This window comes from Cucumis sativus, chromosome 5 (genome assembly GCF_000004075.3).
Source record: "Cucumis sativus cultivar 9930 chromosome 5, Cucumber_9930_V3, whole genome shotgun sequence".
NCBI classification, from domain to species: Eukaryota; Viridiplantae; Streptophyta; class Magnoliopsida; order Cucurbitales; family Cucurbitaceae; genus Cucumis; species Cucumis sativus.
In genome coordinates this window covers 144810-161306 of record NC_026659.2, presented here as the reverse complement: position 1 = coordinate 161306, position 16497 = coordinate 144810, and the positions used below count along the sequence as shown (strand labels likewise).

Genomic DNA, 16497 nt, shown 5'->3' with positions numbered 1-16497 from the left:
TTTGTTCACCTTACTTGTTAATCACTCTTCTTTTAAGTATTGAAGTCTTATCCCACCCACCAATGTCAACATCACTCCCACTGTTTCAGTCTCACACTCCATTTATCTTACAAGTCAACAAATTGGATTTCAGAATCTTATCCAACTTTCCCTTTTCTTTCTTCTTAAAATCATCTTCATCTAATTTCTTGGTTCATCTGTGTGTTTAGAAGCAATTGAGGTTCCATTCCCATGGCGGAGTATTCGAATCCTACATATAGCTGTAGAAATTGCCGCAATCCCCTCGCTTCCGGAGCCCATCTCCTCTCTAAATCCTTCTTGGTAAACCCTTTGTTTCCTAATTATCACTGTTATGTTCTGCTATAGAAATTTATACTCAACTCTTCACTTACTGGATTTCTTACTTAGCCAACCTAATACATGGATTCGTTAGCATCTATTTATTAATCTTAACCTTATTATGACTTTAACTAATTGAACTATGTTTACCCATCACTGCTGATGCATGAATCTGACCCAATAAGCACACGTATTCAGTTGTCACCTTAATCAGAATTTGCATAACATGATGACCGCACGTACTAGTGCTATGTCAAGGACACTCTAATGTCTCTTTGGGATCAATATTGGATCGAAGTAGTAACTGATGGAGTAAGGGTAATATAAAGGTTGAGTGTGAGTGATTTGTGTCATTAAGCACGACCTGATATGTATATACTCTCGATTGGATTAGATAGTTTTTAAAATGAGACGATCGAAATTAGAATTAGGAGTTTGTGTTTAATGATTATATTATTATATTGAAGGCGAAATCAGGGAAAGCATTCCTATTCTCAGAAGCAAAGAACATAGTGGAAGGACCAAAAGAGCATAAGCAGTTGATAACAGGAATTTTCAAAACTGCAGAAATACATTGCAATATCTGTGGACAAGCTTTGGGTTGGAAGTATCTCAAAGCTTATGACCTCTCACAGAAATACAAGGAAGGAAAGTTCATCATTGAAACCGCTAAAATTTCCAAGGAATACAATTGAACTGAACTGTAATAACAACAATATAAAACCATAAATCTAGTGTGTTTGACATACATGATTCCATTAAATAAGTCCATCATACCCTACATCTTTGTGTATTATTAGGATCATAGCCCCTACTACTATGCTATCATTTGGAGTTTACAAGGTCCAGTATATAACTTGTTTATATCTTCTCAATGACCCTTCCATGAGTTATAACTCAAAGCTGATCTAATTTGGTAATCCTATTATATTACCTACTTTTCTTTATATAATTTATAAAAGGGGATTTCACACTTTTTTTAGTCTTCTTGCAAATTAGGACTTTGTAAAGGGAGAGAGTTGGCTTGCTACATGAGAGGAAAAGAGAGAAAATTTAGATAACGACATTTTCCCCACCAACCCTGATGAGGAAGAATCTATTGTGCATATGAAAAGTTGTGATATCTACAAAATCGAAAAATTATTCAGACTTTACATACCATATTCCTACGTTGTCACCGTAATTTTCTTTTTAAAATAGTGATGTTTAGTCATAATATGAACATGACATCTTCAATTTAATCCATAAGTCAATTGGAATATGATATTTTCACCGTTGATTTAACGTAGTAGTAATTGAATTGCACTCTCTCTTACTATAGTCCAAAAGAAAATTGTGAAGATGGTTTCTGTATTGTTAATTCTATAATTCTAAAGTTTTGTTGAAACCAAACCAACATGATTATACAAAAACTAGTTAAATAAAATAGTAAATATTTATTAAGATGGAGTATTAGATAACCTATAGATTATATGATTAAAAACACAATGTTAAAATTTCGTTTATATTTTTAAAATTTGAGAACTAAATCGAAAAATAAATTAATAAGTAAGTAAGTAAGTAAGTGTGTGAATATTGAAATATAATAGATAAAATATGAAAAAAAAAAGAAGATGTGGTAAATAAATGAGTTTAGTAGAGGATTAGAGGTTGTAGATTCGATCACTAACCGCGGCTGCATGGTGTGTAGGCGTAGGGTATGGCGCGTGGCTCGCTCAACTAAGTCATCAAATCAAATCATCTTCAAACCAAAACTCTCTCTCTCTAAAACTGTGTAGAGAGCTTCAGAGCGGCACATCCATGGAGACACACTCTCCCTCTACTCATCATTCCTTCCCTTAAATTTCTCACTTCACTTTCTAAACCCTATTTTCCTTTTCTTAATTCAATTCCTAATTCCTTTTCACACTCTCCAAGCTAAGAATGACTTCTCTTCCACTCGTCTTAACCTTCCACTCTTTCTCTCTCTCCATCTCTTCAATTTGTATTTAACTTTCCTCAGGTTCATCCTTTTTTGTTTTTTTTTTTCCCCTTTCGTTGATTCAATGAATGATTTTTTCACATTTTTCCTTTTGGGTATTCTATTATGAATGATCCTTCGCACACTATTATTATTTATTGGTCTTCCTCTTCTTTATCCCTCCTAATCCTGTCCCTATCCCTCTATTTTTTTTACCCTTTTCTTTTTGGTCTTACTTGTTGAATTCTTCACCCTTTCTGTGATCCATTGTGTTATTATTGTTTATTTATTTGCACGCTAACCCCTTTTCTTTTTCTTATCTTTTGCTGCAGATTTCTGGGTCACCATTGATTTCATTGTAGGTAGACATTTTTTCCTACCCTTCTTTAGCTTTTGATCGTATCCATCTTTTATGGTTTCTTGATTGAAAGCCTTGATTCACTTCTATTGGTGTCTGGGTTTTGTTTTTGTTAACTTGGGTTGGGCTTGATGATTCTTTAGGGGGAGAGGTGTCTGGAGGTCTTTCTGCTTGATGATCAATGGCTGAACTGTTGGGGCCTCGTTTGTACAGCTGCTGTAATTGTAGGAACCATGTTGCCTTTCACGATGATATCATTTCTAAAGCTTTTCAGGTGATGAAAAACAAATCTAAGCCTTTTATTTTATTTTTGATCTTACTGCGTCTGATCATCAATTCAAGAAGCCTCGCTAATCGCCCAGAAGAGAACCCAATTCAAAAAGGGTTCCTCGATGTTTATATTGTTTTTAATCTTACTGTGTTTCGTGTTGTTAACATAATCTTGCTGAAACTTCAGATTAAACTTGAAGATTGGAATGCCTTTCTGAAACTTTGACCTTCGTACATAGTCCAATACTGTTTTTGTGTTAAATTTTCTCAATAGGGAAGGCATGGGCGTGCTTTTCTCTTCTCTCATGCTATGAACATCACAGTGGGACCAAAAGAAGACCGGCATCTCATGACGGGTCTCCACACTGTTGCTGATGTGCATTGTGTTGACTGCCGTGAGGTGCTCGGGTGGAAATATGAAAGGGCATATGAGGCATCTCAGAAGTACAAAGAAGGGAAGTTCATTCTTGAAAAATCAAAAATCGTTAGGGACAACTGGTAGCATCCTCTGGTCGTATTTAATGCATTGATTTTTATCTTGATGTAAGTTTATTGATTCTTCGTGTTGTTATCTTGTATATAAAGCTCTCATCTATCTCGTCATTGTTTTCTGTTCCTCGTGTATATAGTATATTTCTGTAAGTTGTGAACTCAACTGGATATCATTGTATTGGACATCATTGTATTTTGAGTCCTCACCATCTGTGTTAATGAAATTGTGGTGCTTAATTTAAGTCATTCTTGCTCTGAACATTCCCTGGATTACTTTGATATTGTTGTCTTGTCTTTGATTCTACCGAGATGAAAAAAAAATCTTATTAGTATCTTCAGTCCAATTTCTCTGGGATTGGTGTTCCGTAAGCGTTCTCCATTTTTTGTTTGCATGCTTTGAGCTGTACTGGCTAAAAAAGTGTAACATTGAGTTGGCGAGAACTTAGCAATTTCAACTAAATTGATGATCATTTTTCCCTATGTTAGTTTTCTTTTTCCCTCATATTTTAAAGAGAGTGACCAGTTATGCTGACTAGCAAACTCACTGCTCCGCCATTCACAGTTTCTCCTTTTCTCTGTTTGCATTGGTCTCTATTTTTCCTTTTTGTAAAAAAGTTCTCTCTCTCCAGAAGAACGAGGTTAGCCACTCTGTTCTAGGTGCTATCTCCTTCTCAGAAGAATGTTATGGTGAAACATAGATAGAAGATAAAGAAGAGAAAGGTGAGAGTAGGACAAAGTTAGTTTCCTTTCCATGGATTCTGGATGGTGGCCATGCTTAAAGTTTATGGCGGTGCATATTAAGATACCCCCATTTTCAAAGCCTTTTAACGTGTCTCGTCTCTGTAAAGTTTCAAGCATGGTGAGATAAAAGGTTTTATGGTTTACCTTGCCTCCAACACTAGGAAAGGTTTTATCCTATGTTTTACTGGATTGCTTCTCATTTTTCTCCATGTCTGATTCTCTAATTAGTGAGAAGTCAATCAAGCGAATTGCATACTGCAGCTTTCAATGGGGCATGTGTGTCTCTAGTTTCTTCAGAGAAGATAAGAATTGATAAGTACATGGCTGGACATTAGTTCCATGTTTAGGACTCAAAGCCTCAATTTCTGGTTATTGTGCGTCTTATGGTTCTTGATCATGCTACACCCTTTGCCTCTTGAATCCCTGAACTACTAGTCAGTAGTGATGATACTTCTTATGTTTGTTCTGGACGGCACCTCTTCTTTTCTTTTACTTCTAGCTTTACTGACAGTGTTTAGTTCTTAAATAAGGTGGCCAGAATCGGTCGGCTGATAATTCAATTAGCCTGCCTGTACTTTGGCAACTAGATGGCCGTAGTTATTAAGCTGTTTGCTTATGTGATGTTCTATTTTTCTCTACTGGTTGTTGAACTCCAAGATTTTATAAATGGAACTCGGGAAGTAGATTATTTTGAATGACATGCAGGTATGCAGTCAACTCTGCTTGAAAGCAGAAAAGGGAGTACCATAACACAAAAGCCAGTGTTTGGGGTCATCTTCAACTCCGTCTTCGTTAGCTAATGAACTGCATTGCAGCTTTTGGCATCTGCAGTAAGCAAATTTCAATTCTTCCTTGTTCATGAAAACTGCAGCTGTGCATCCCACATCTGAATTCAGTCTCTAGCATATGCACTTGGATAAAACCATATCATCTTTATATTTATAGCATCATCTTCATATCAGTGTGAACTAAAACTCTGCAGGAGTTCTCACAATGAATGCCAATAGTCGAGGTTTGGTTAAAAAAACTAAAACTAGTGAGAAATCAGGATAAATAACATAACTAGTCAAAACTCATATAGCCACCAGCTTAAATCTTCGTTAACACCATTTCTCATGGGAAAATCAAACAGATGCTCTCTGCCTCTGAAGGTTTGAACTTAGAATGTGCAAGCAGTTATCATATCAGCAAACTTCAAAGGTGATATGTTCTACAGACCAATATTGGGGAAGGTTGTGTTTTAGCAGAAATATAGATATAGTCAAAGAAGTTGAAAATCGATGCTCAATCATGGGCATGGACTGAGCGGTCCAAGGCATCTGCTTCTCTAACTTTTAAGAGGTTGAAATTATAATCCAAATGATATTAATGAATTACTACTTAATTTGATAAGTTGGAATCTTTTGTCTCATTTGATTAAAAACAAAAGGCATGGATGGGAGACTGCCACCAAATGGTTCTTTCTTTAGATTAACATTGACCCAAATCAAATCAACGAAGTGGCGAATGAAGGTTTAACTCTTTAATTACGTGAATTATCTTTTCAACCTCTCTTTAATACTGGGAAGAAGTTTTTTAACGTCATTATCTCAAATATTGATAATTAATTATTGCATCTCACAAATAAAAACACAATTTCTTGTATTTTACATTTTTATTATTTTTAGAGTACGATGATTTCTTTCAAGGGTCAGAATGAAATTGCATTGAATCCAAGAGATTGATAACTTTGGTTCCATATTTTACAACTCTAATTACCCATCCGCTATGCCAAAGGAACATAAAAGTTCTATGCTTATACCAATTCGAATTGAAATACTAAAAACTCAAATTAAACTATTAACTCGAATTTTATCAAACTGAAGTAGGTATGTTAATAATGCATTGGAAAAAAAGTTTGATATTAAGTTTGGTTAATCTAAAATATATTTATATCAAAGCTAAAGGAAAAAAAAAGGATTAATCCTTCTTTTTGTCACATATATTCACTAACATCAGCAAATATTAGATTAATCCAAATAGGAACTGATACTAAAATCCAGTTTCTTTTTCTTTTTTTAATTAAGAAAATCTTAGGAGGAAAACAAATTCGAGAATGGTGTGACAAATTCTAGGGAAGTTTTGCTTTTGATTAAACGTTTTCAATTAAAATTTGGACCTCAATTTTATTCTTAATTTTCTTTTATTAAGAATATATATACTTCATTGTTAACTAATTGCAACGGCGACATTTCTTTTCCGATCGCTTTCGAAGAACAAACCACCGTTGCATCGATTCACACACCTTCTTTCTCCGACGCCGGACTCCCTAATTGGAGATGTACCTCAAGAAGGCATTGTGGACCGACGGACTCACGCCTAATCCCTCAGCCGATTCTTTGCCGGACGACCAATCGGCCTCTGCAACATCTTCCGCCGTCGGGGAGTTGGTCAATTCTTTGAACCGTCAGAGGCTCTTTCGTGAGGTTACTTTTGCTCTTCGAACAGGCCTCAGAGATGCCAGCGCCGAGTTTAGCTTTCTCCGAGTCTGTGGTCTTCGTAGCCTCCTCAAGTCCCTTCGCTCCATTGCTGAATCCAATTCTACGATCGAGCTTTTCTGCCAGACTCAGTCCGTGCCCGAGCTTCAAGGTCTGAAATTCCTCGATTCTCGTTCCTTGCGTTAACTTTCTTTTGCTCTTTCTGTTGGGTGAAACTGTGACCAACGGAGAAGATTAAATCAGCTGCATTGCATTTTTGTTTCTAGCGTGATTTTGTTTTGCTGCAAGATATTGCACACTGAATTTACAAACTTTGGAAATTGTATGAGTTTTAGAAAATTACGAATCTCTTTAGTCTTTTTGGGTGTGAAGCCAAGTTCCAGATTTCAGTTGTGCTTCCCCAGAAGCTCGATTGCTGCATTTTTTTTTCTCGTGCGCCCAATAAAATGATGTTCTTCCCTCTCCGTTTTGGCCATGTGACAGTGGTTCCAGTTCTATTTCAACAGTCGTTAAAAGAATCAGAGGATGATCCTGTGGTAAATTTGGACCATATCTTTGGAGTGGAACCTTTGAAGATCGCTAGTCCTTCAACCGATGCCGAAGTTGCCCTTGCACTACGAGTTTTAGAAGGTTGTTGTCTTCTTCACAGAGAGAGCACTGCTTTAGCCCATCAGCACAAGGCAATTCCGGTATGTCCTCTTGATTTTTCAAGCTCTCGTGCCATTCCTTTATTATCCTGTCTCTTTAAAATTGTTTAGCCTACTGCCGATAGTTACATGAACAGGTATGATGTTTAGACATGGGCTTCTACTCTATCTGCTTAAATTATAGAGTCAACTTCGGTTAATTTATATACGGTTTGGATAAGACGGTGTTTTGACATTAGAAGAAGCTTACTCTTTAATTGAGCTGCGAGGATTTACAGAGAACCTTTGCATTGCTAGTATACCTTTACACAAGTCACCGATCGTCTCTTAGACTTCTTTGGAAAACATGTTTGTATTGCTTTTACTTTTTGTAGTGTGTGTTTGGATTGACTCGTAAGTGTTTAAATTAAATGTTTATAAACGCAAAAGAAAAAAAAGTTTATAAACACTCAAGTCAATCCAAATGGGTCGTCAGTAATTTGGTAGGAGCTTGGTTGGCCCCTTATCTCCCTTCCCTCTTTTGTATATCTTTGTCTTAGAATTTGTATGTCCTTTCCGGTTCATGTACAGAGACAGGATAGTTATTGTTACCTCTGAATGCCAAAGATGAATGAATGGATCAAAATTTCCAGTCTATGCAGTACCGTTTTTGAACTTGTCTTTATTGACAGGATTATGAATTGAGGAATTTTTAGTATTCATCTTTCGTAATGAGTATTTGTTCATGCATATCTTTGTTTTCTTATGGTTGAGGATGTCATGTTTCCTCAAGTTCTGGTTGCAGAAGGTCGTAGGATGGTAGTGCATATAGCCAGAAACTACATAATGCCTAAAATTTTCTAGCGTTCTGTTGGCTGAAACTGTGGAATCTGAATATCCAATTTTTTTCTTCAGGTTTTGATGAACATATTGTCTATTCGTGGAATACTCGAACAAGGTGCATGCTTAGATGCTTTAATTTCAGTAATGTTGGATTCTTCAGCCAATCAAATGGTAATGCTGTCATTAAGACATACTTTACGATGCCTTTGTTCTTGTACTCAACTCTCCTGTTTGTATTGTATTGTTCTCTCAATCATTGTGTTGCGTTGATATTTCATGAATTTTCCGGATGTACGCGATTGAAAACACTATAACAAGTCTTGTTTTCATGGCTAGCATTTCTGAAATATCAAGTTTAATCCTTTACTCATGGGAAGTATTGTTCCTACCAACTGTTTAGTTTGATGAAAAACCAAGGAGTCTCATGTTTTTTATTTTCAGGATTTTGAGGTTTGCAACGGTATTGAGGAAGTTGCAGTGCTCATAAGGGACAAACAGATTGATGAAAACCTCAGGTCCTTCCCATCCCCACCTATCAATCTGTATCTGGCGCTTCCTTTATTATCTTCACATTAACCATTCGCTATATGATATCCAGTTGGTGGAGAGATATAGCCCTCTTTAAAGGCTACCAATACGATGTATTTCCTTATTTTCTAATCTAATTCTCCCCATTAATTTGTCTTCTGATTAGGTTGAAATGTGGTGAGTTCTTATTGCTTCTTATTGGACATGTAAATGGGAGGGGAAGGCCTCCTCTAGCAACCATACATGAAGACATAAGGCAGCTTCTAGGAGAGAAATCAGCCTCCTTGATATGGGCAGCCAGTCAATTTGGGTCAACTCTTGATCCAGAGCAGAGATTAACAGCACTACACATCCAAGCTCGTCGGGTTCTCGAGTCGCTGGACCTGTATTAAATATAAATATGGTAATGTTTCTTTAGGTTGTCATTGCATCAATAAACTCTTCCTGATGTTGTCTGGAATGTGGCAGATGCAGCAGTAGAAATATCTCGTGATGTCGGGTTTGGAGTAACAGTGATGAATTTTTAGGGTGGAATGTTAAAGGAAAGAAAAGGGGATGAAGTTAGAAAAACACACACTTGGTCAAGTATGAAGAGAAAAACAGAAACAGCGTATCTTTGCCTTGATTTTTGAAGGAAACGTCCCTATCTCAGGGAACATTGGTTGGGGACGAGAAAATTGTGTTATAGTGAGAACAGCCGATGCTTGATTTTGGTCTTCACATGAAAGTTCAACCACTCCACATTACTAAACCAGGCATGTTCTGTAAACTTTTTTGATAAAAATCATCATTACTTCAAACTAAATTGTTTCATGATAGTCCACGATTTGCCTGTCTGGTTGTTTATCAGTATAATAAGTCTTTTATTAATTGTTTAATTATTAGAATACGAAAAAGAAGACTATTTTTTATCCTGTTGGGTGATTTCATAAACGATCCATCTTTTCATTATCAATAGAGTTAGTCTCTTTCAAAATTAGGGTGATTAGCATAAAGGGTACTATAAAATAAAAGTAGTAGTTAGTTTTACAAACACTTCTTCAAGCGAAGTCTTAATCAAACAAAATTTCACTTACTCACATGTTTTTTAATTTCGTTTTTTCAAATAGCCTATAAACACGACTTCAAAGATTATCATAGATTTTTCCAACTGCTAAAACAGTGGACCACCCATGACTTATGAGTTCTGACCTTTCCTTGTCCCTTTATTTTCAATGCTATCCCACTTTGATCTTAAAGGACTCTCAATTGATCTTCATTTCAAAGCCTCTCGAGTATTCTTTTTTCACAAGAAACCACCCAAGTATTCTTCTCTATTTGCCAACTCATTACAACATTTTTTAAATTAAATAATAGTACTTTTTTGTTTTTAGAACTCTACCTTTAGGTTATTTATATATGATAATTGGTGTCATCCTTCGATAGAAGAGCCTTCTACTCTTCTAAAATGTCTTCTTATGATTTCTATTGGGCATTCCTAGATGAGTCAGATAACTATGAATCCTCTAATTCTTCTGGGATATATGATATAATGACTCTGGCACTCTTTCCACCCCTTGAAGAAAGCTTAAAGAAGAAAGTCGATTACTCTTTTGCAATAAGTTTATATTATGATGGAGATTAAAAATGAATATGGACTCTTGATCAAATAGTCAAATAAAAGCTATTGTGTTTGAAATACCGCAATTGGATCAGTTGAGATAAGGAATTATTGTTACCAATTAGTTTGCAATTCTGTGGAAGCCTCTAATATGTGTCAACTGCATAGCATAATAAAGTAAGCTTTTGAAATAGAAATTGAGCGTTTATTTTAGATTCGTAGGTCAGAAGAGTGAGAGATAGATGATGTCCACTCTATTTCTTTGTCTATTAGTTCATAAGAAAAAATTACGATATCGCTCTCGTTCTTAGTTCTTGCCCCCAATAGTTGTTGGTGCTCTCTCCCTATTTTTCTCACTCAACTTCTATATTTTCACAAGCATGTGCCTCTTATTCTCTCTACTTTTGTTTTCACTCTTATTTTCTCTCTTGTTTGGAGAAGAAAAAATAACTACCTTTCTTTCCCCTCAAAAACCTTCACCAAAATATGTTATTATGTCTTAATCTACACTTATCTTTATGCAATCTATTCAAGTATTCAATCATAAATTATCATGCGACAAAGTTTTTTCTTTCATGGTGATCGGAATGCATGAAAAGGGTGCAAGCTATAATAAATAGCAACTACGATAAGAAGACAATGTAACTCGTCTACTCATATTTGACAAGTCATGTTGTCAAATAAATAGTATATTAATTGATTTCATGAATTGTAGGCAGTACTTAATTTCTACTTTTGTAAGCAACTACATGGAAAATTTTCAAACTACGAAAATTATCCCTTACCAAACTGCTGCTCTTTTTGGTTTCTGTTACTTTGAAATGGAAACTCCAAAATTCCCTTCAAGATTTTTCTGGCGCACTTATCTAAGGGAATGTTTGGTGGGTCCTTACGACCAAACAAACCCCAATTTCCCCCACCATTTTTCTCTCTCTCTCTTTAAATATACACAAACAAAGTTGTAGGGCATAGTCTTTTATCATATTATTCTTTAATTGGAGCTCAATCTCATGCATCTCCCTCCATCTTGACTCTTTTCCATAAGGTAACTGCATTTATGCATACCCTATATAATTATTTGCAATGACAAATATTGCGAATGTTGACTCAGCTTCATGAAGGAAGCATATTGCACATCATTCATTGTTTGCATCCTTGAAGTCAACAAGTAGGGTAGATAGTTATTAAAAAGGACAAAAAGAGAGAGACCCTTCAATGGGACCTTAATGTTGTTCTCTATATTTCTATGCAAGTAAAAGACTATAGAGTAATTGAATGATATACAATGGTTTGATTGATTATTCCCCTTTTCCTTGTTGGGAATGTAGCTAAGGCTATGCTAACATGAAATGAAGAGAAGAGAGGGGTTTTAATTTATTGGGATTCCCGTAGGGCTTAGCTTTTTAATGGATGGAAGTGTTCGATCATAAAGAATTACTTCAGATGGGGTTTTGCTGAAAAGACACTGACATTTGTGAGCTGTTGGGCAATTGGCATTTGCATTTTGGCAACCAAACACACACTAACTTTTGCTGTTAAAAGGGATTGGCAGCCACCTCACTCTCTCACTCCTCTTCTAACAAATAAATTATGTTTAATTAATCACACAAATCTCAGTTTTTCTCAAATAAAAATAATAATAAACAAAGGTAGTTGTTGTTGTTGTAGTGTAGTAGTAGTGTTTGTAGCTGTAGCCAAGCAAGCTGCAATTTGCAGGCTGTTCATCATAACTCCATTCTAATCCCTAAACCATACTTCAATATATATAAACATTATACATCAACAAAACAAATGGAAAAACAAGTCAAAACCCAACAATATAATTAAAAGATGAGATACAAAAAAGATAATAATCATGAAATATTTAAGCTCTACAATAGGAATCAATGAGCTCTCTCTGATATTTGTTTTGTAACACAACAACGTACAACATATATATCTGTGTGTGATATATTTTCCACTGAATTTCAAATGTCAATTCATTTGAAGCTGACCTGAAAACAAAGCTTCAAAACCATCCAAATCCTCTATATAATAAAAAGATTACACACACACACACACACACACAAAAAGGAAACATAAGAGAGGAAAAACAAAAACCCTATTGTTAGTTTTTTTTTCCATCAAAACCCCACAAACAAAATCACCCCACCAACACCAAACTATGAAGTAAAGAAAAGAAAAAAGCACACACCATTTTCTTCATCTTTCTTTTTCTAGCAACGTGAACATTTGTATTTAAAAGTGAAAAATAAAAATATTACCACGATCCACCTCCCAACATTCCATTCCAAAATCCAGTACTACCACCTGAATTATTACTATTATTATTGTTGTTATTATCCCCTCCATGTCCTCCCCTATTCTCCTCATGATCATTACTTTGCTTCATATCTTCAATTGGAAACATCACAGCCGTCTGATCTTGATGATGGTGATGATGAAGATCCCCGTACCCTCTTACTCCATTCTGATCAAACCCTTCCAAAGAAAAACTTAAGCTTGCAGGTGGCTTCAACTCGTTCAATCCAAACCCACCACTGCCATTGAACATTCCTGTTGCCGGTGCCGTCATGAAAGAAGCCAAAAGATGAGAAGAAGAAGAAGATGAAGTGGAGATAGAAGTATTGTTGTTGTTGTTGTTTGGAGGGAAGATTGCAAGATTGAGATCTTGATGATTGATGATTTGATGAGATGCGTTGATTTTCTTATTATGATCAGAAGAAGAAGAAGAAGAAGAAAGTGAAGATCTTTTGTTCTTCCTTGAGCCGCCACCTACTGGAACATTCCTTAAAGAACCACCTTCAGTCCAATACCTCCGACAAGCCTTACAAAAATACCTTGGCTGCGACAGGCTGTAATTGTTGTAATAACAGAACTTTGTGTTACTCGAATTACATCTCGGACACTTCAAAGCTTGCTCCTTTTCACCTCTTACTTTTTTTTCCAACAAATTATTTCCATTTCCATTATTTCCACTATTAGGCTTTGAACAAGAACTTGATGATCCTCCTCCTCCTCCTCCCCCTTCCATTTGTTTAACAACCATTCCACCACCACCTGCAAACTGATAACCAAATCCACAAATTCGTCAGATTCCATTTTTAAGACGACCCACAAGAGAAGAAGAAGAAGAAGAAGAAGAAGAAGAAGAAGAAGAAGAAGAAGAAGAAGAAGAAAGCTTTTTTTCGATGACCCTTTTGAGAATCAGTGAAAAAAAAAACTGTGAACAAATGAAAGATAAAGGAAAGTAGAGAAAAATACAAATTTCTAAAAACAAATTTAATTAACAAGAACCCATAAAAGAAAAGAAAAGGAAAAGGGAAGGGAAGGGAAGGGAGAGCTAATTAAAAGTGATAAAATAAGAGAGAGAGATAGAGATTAGAAAGACCTGTGGCCAATGAGCAGTGTCCATTGGGGGATTAAGAAGAAGAGAGAAAGGGAAAGGGAAAGGGAAAAGGGGGAAAGAAAGAAAGAAAGAAAGCAACAACAAAACTGATCAAAGAGAATGGCACTTTTCTTTTTTCTTTTTTGCTTTAAGCTTTGTGTGTTCAGTCTGAAAAAATGAGTGTAAAAGCAAAAAAACATGGGATTAGGATCCCCCCATTCATATCCATCACTCTTATTTGTGTGTCCCCCCCCTCCCAACTCATCTTCTACTCTCTTTTCATCAGGGTCTTTTCGTCCTTTCACCTTTTCCCTTTTCTTTTAAATAAACCCTAATTAATCAAATCCCATACTTAAATACTTTTTTTTGTTTAAGTCTTTTTCACAGTGCTCATCACGCTTTAGCTATCCCTATGATCTTCTCAGTTTTGTACCACTAATCCCATCATCCTCAACAACTTCCACCAATGTTTCCACCACCACCACCACCACCTCCATCTCTATTCGATTATATTTCTAAATATTACAACTTCTTTTCTTCCCTCCATACCACTCAAAGTAAAACCAACTTTCATTTCTCATTTTCAAACGATTAAAATTACTTCTATAAAATATTATCCTCAACCATCTTGCTAATTGTTCAAAATGAATTCTATATTCTAACCATTTCAAAACCATACTATATTTCAAAAATAAATAAGATGAGAATTAGGGTTTTCTAAATTTCACTAACTTGGCTTGAGGCCATCTTCTAACTTTCCACTTTTGAAAGGAACTTTAACTTGTATTCAGTTTCCATGGTTGGAGAGACATGGAGGAAAGAAGTTTGGTAGAAGGGTAGGTCTGTTTTAAAATTAATAAGGCCACTAGCTAAACATGAATAATATACCAAATGCTGACTTTAATTTGTACTACCTTTTCTTAATTACTAATTAACTTATGATTTTAATCTATCCAAAGAAATCAGAAGAGAAGAAAAAAAAGCAAAAAATCTTTTTATTTACTTTTTCTCATGCAATGATAATGGTAACATAACATTCTTTAAGGGAAGATTTGATGGATTTGATATTTTTGACTCTTTCTGCTCTTCTTTGTCATATATAATATTATTGGTTTTGGAGCTTTTCAAATTTCTTCCTCCTTTCCTTTAAAGATATCAAGTAAATTTACAACTAATAAATCCATTTTAATTGCCTCTATACTAAAATCAAACGTAGATTGCAAATCATCAGTATCACTCAAATCCTTTGGAGGAGATCACCATCGCTACACTATATGTGTTAAAGTTGCTAACCTCAATAATAATTGAAGTTATTATATATCATCCGCATCGACTTCATTGAAAGAAATCATATTGAACACATTTAATTTATTTATGTGTACGTTATATAATACTTCATCTAGTAACTAAAAAATTCATGCTTAATATACATTTTTTCCCGATGGATACATAACATATTATTCTATCTTTCTTTTATATTTTCTTAAACTTTCTATAACGTGTGTTACAAGAAGAAATTCAAAAGTTAATGCAACTTCTTCAATTCTCAATCAAATGATCGATCATCACCATCACATGCATACTGCACCATTCATTTTTCTCACGCCTTTCCTACATTTTAATTTTCTTTTCTTCCTTTGCATGCATGGTGGAGACCTCTTTATGATATATCATTTGAACAACTTATCTTTGTACACCTATATATTAATTTCAATTTTATAGAAATAATGTTCTTTCTTGTTACTAAAGACCACTACAATAATTCAATTTTAATTCATTATTTCATAGTCAAAGGGGTATTATACTCATACCTGGTGTAGAGTTTGTTATTGTTTCTACAAAATAATATGAATTCTTCAAAACTATAATTTTATCCTATATATTTTTCAACAACACACCCACATTTATGATGAAGTTCTTTAACCATTATAATTACAACTTTATGTAATTGAGTTTTGAAGCCATTCTTCAATATACAGTGAAGCTATTGTTAAAGATACACATGCTATAACATAAACAAAGTGCAGGTACCATAATATATATATACTGTATAATGTTGAAAACGAATATAGAGGAAGAGATGTAGTTAGTATATATTACCACAAAATAGATGTTTTGTTTTCTTCTATAATACTAACATTGTAAATAAATAAATTAATAAAGTTCGGAATATAGTTAAAACTATAATAAAAAGGAGTGGATTATTGAGTCATATATAGTTTAATTTCTATGACATATGGTTTTTGAATTCAACAATAGTTTAATTTGAAATATTCAAACCCTTCCCCTATAGGTTAAGACCTATATTTTTGTCACATTTACATACATCATCCACTCTCATATCTCAACCAAATAATCACTTCTTGTATTTACTTTCTTATTATATACACTAATTTATAGTTATATTTTTTAAGTTTTTGTAAGAATATTAAAAAAAAACTATTAAATAACAAAAACTCATTACACTTGATTTTGTTTGTCATAAAGTATAAATAGTGGTTCGTTTTGTTATTTTTTTACAATTTCTCCATCATTTTTCGATGAATAATAGTTTAAAATATAACTTTTGAAATTAGTTATACAGTTTCTCAAAACAAAAAATAATTTTTTTCCTTTTTTTCATCAATGGTTAAATGAGTGCATCTAGCTCCTACTTTTTAGATTTAAAATAGTAATAATAACAAATGCCATGGAGGACCGTCTGTATTCAATACATGACTTTGATCAGTCTTCGGTCATGTGATTCGTTAGTAACCTTTTTTATAATACTTTCAACTTCGACGATTATATAGTTTATCTACGATGATTTTTGTAATAATATTTATGTGTTTAGGGTTAGAGGGAGTAAAAGTTAGTATAGGTGTTAGATAGGTTT

The 16497-nt window shown here is 34.5% G+C and overlaps 4 protein-coding genes across 11 annotated transcripts; 3 read left to right on the top strand and 1 right to left on the bottom strand.

Moving 5' to 3' along the window:
- The first annotated feature begins 112 nt into the window (after nucleotides 1-112).
- Nucleotides 113-1314, top strand: LOC101205754 (protein yippee-like At4g27740). Its single transcript, XM_004145896.3, has 2 exons — nucleotides 113-321; nucleotides 807-1314. Exons 1-2 carry the CDS (start codon nucleotides 232-234, stop codon nucleotides 1032-1034), a joined length of 318 nt encoding a protein of 105 aa, XP_004145944.1. The 5' UTR covers nucleotides 113-231; the 3' UTR covers nucleotides 1035-1314.
- A 742-nt stretch (nucleotides 1315-2056) lies between these two features.
- Nucleotides 2057-3665, top strand: LOC101205521 (protein yippee-like At4g27745). Of its 8 annotated transcripts, none has more exons than XM_011656302.2 (4): nucleotides 2057-2341; nucleotides 2632-2657; nucleotides 2801-2931; nucleotides 3202-3665. In XM_011656302.2, the coding sequence occupies exons 3-4, from the start codon at nucleotides 2839-2841 to the stop codon at nucleotides 3427-3429; spliced, it is 321 nt and encodes a 106-aa protein (XP_011654604.1). In that variant the 5' UTR covers nucleotides 2057-2341; nucleotides 2632-2657; nucleotides 2801-2838; the 3' UTR covers nucleotides 3430-3665. The 8 variants fall into 8 exon arrangements, with proteins under 8 accessions (XP_011654604.1, XP_004145943.1, XP_031741336.1 ...); XM_004145895.3 differs by having other exon boundaries at nucleotides 2058-2341; nucleotides 2632-2661; XM_031885475.1 differs by lacking the exon at nucleotides 2057-2341 and adding an exon at nucleotides 2375-2415 and having other exon boundaries at nucleotides 3207-3665.
- Nucleotides 3666-6272: 2607 nt separating this feature from the next.
- On the top strand, nucleotides 6273-9548 carry LOC101204796. The gene is made up of 6 exons (XM_004145892.3): nucleotides 6273-6788; nucleotides 7121-7326; nucleotides 8179-8277; nucleotides 8548-8621; nucleotides 8801-9037; nucleotides 9103-9548. Exons 1-5 carry the CDS (start codon nucleotides 6479-6481, stop codon nucleotides 9024-9026), a joined length of 915 nt encoding a protein of 304 aa, XP_004145940.1. The 5' UTR covers nucleotides 6273-6478; the 3' UTR covers nucleotides 9027-9037; nucleotides 9103-9548.
- A 2530-nt stretch (nucleotides 9549-12078) lies between these two features.
- On the bottom strand, nucleotides 12079-13840 carry LOC101205283 (dof zinc finger protein DOF2.5). The gene is made up of 2 exons (XM_004145894.3): nucleotides 13626-13840; nucleotides 12079-13301 (listed from the first exon to the last, which is right to left on the bottom strand). The coding sequence occupies exons 1-2, from the start codon at nucleotides 13647-13649 to the stop codon at nucleotides 12495-12497; spliced, it is 831 nt and encodes a 276-aa protein (XP_004145942.2). The 5' UTR covers nucleotides 13650-13840; the 3' UTR covers nucleotides 12079-12494.
- Between the last annotated feature and the right edge of the window lie 2657 nt (nucleotides 13841-16497).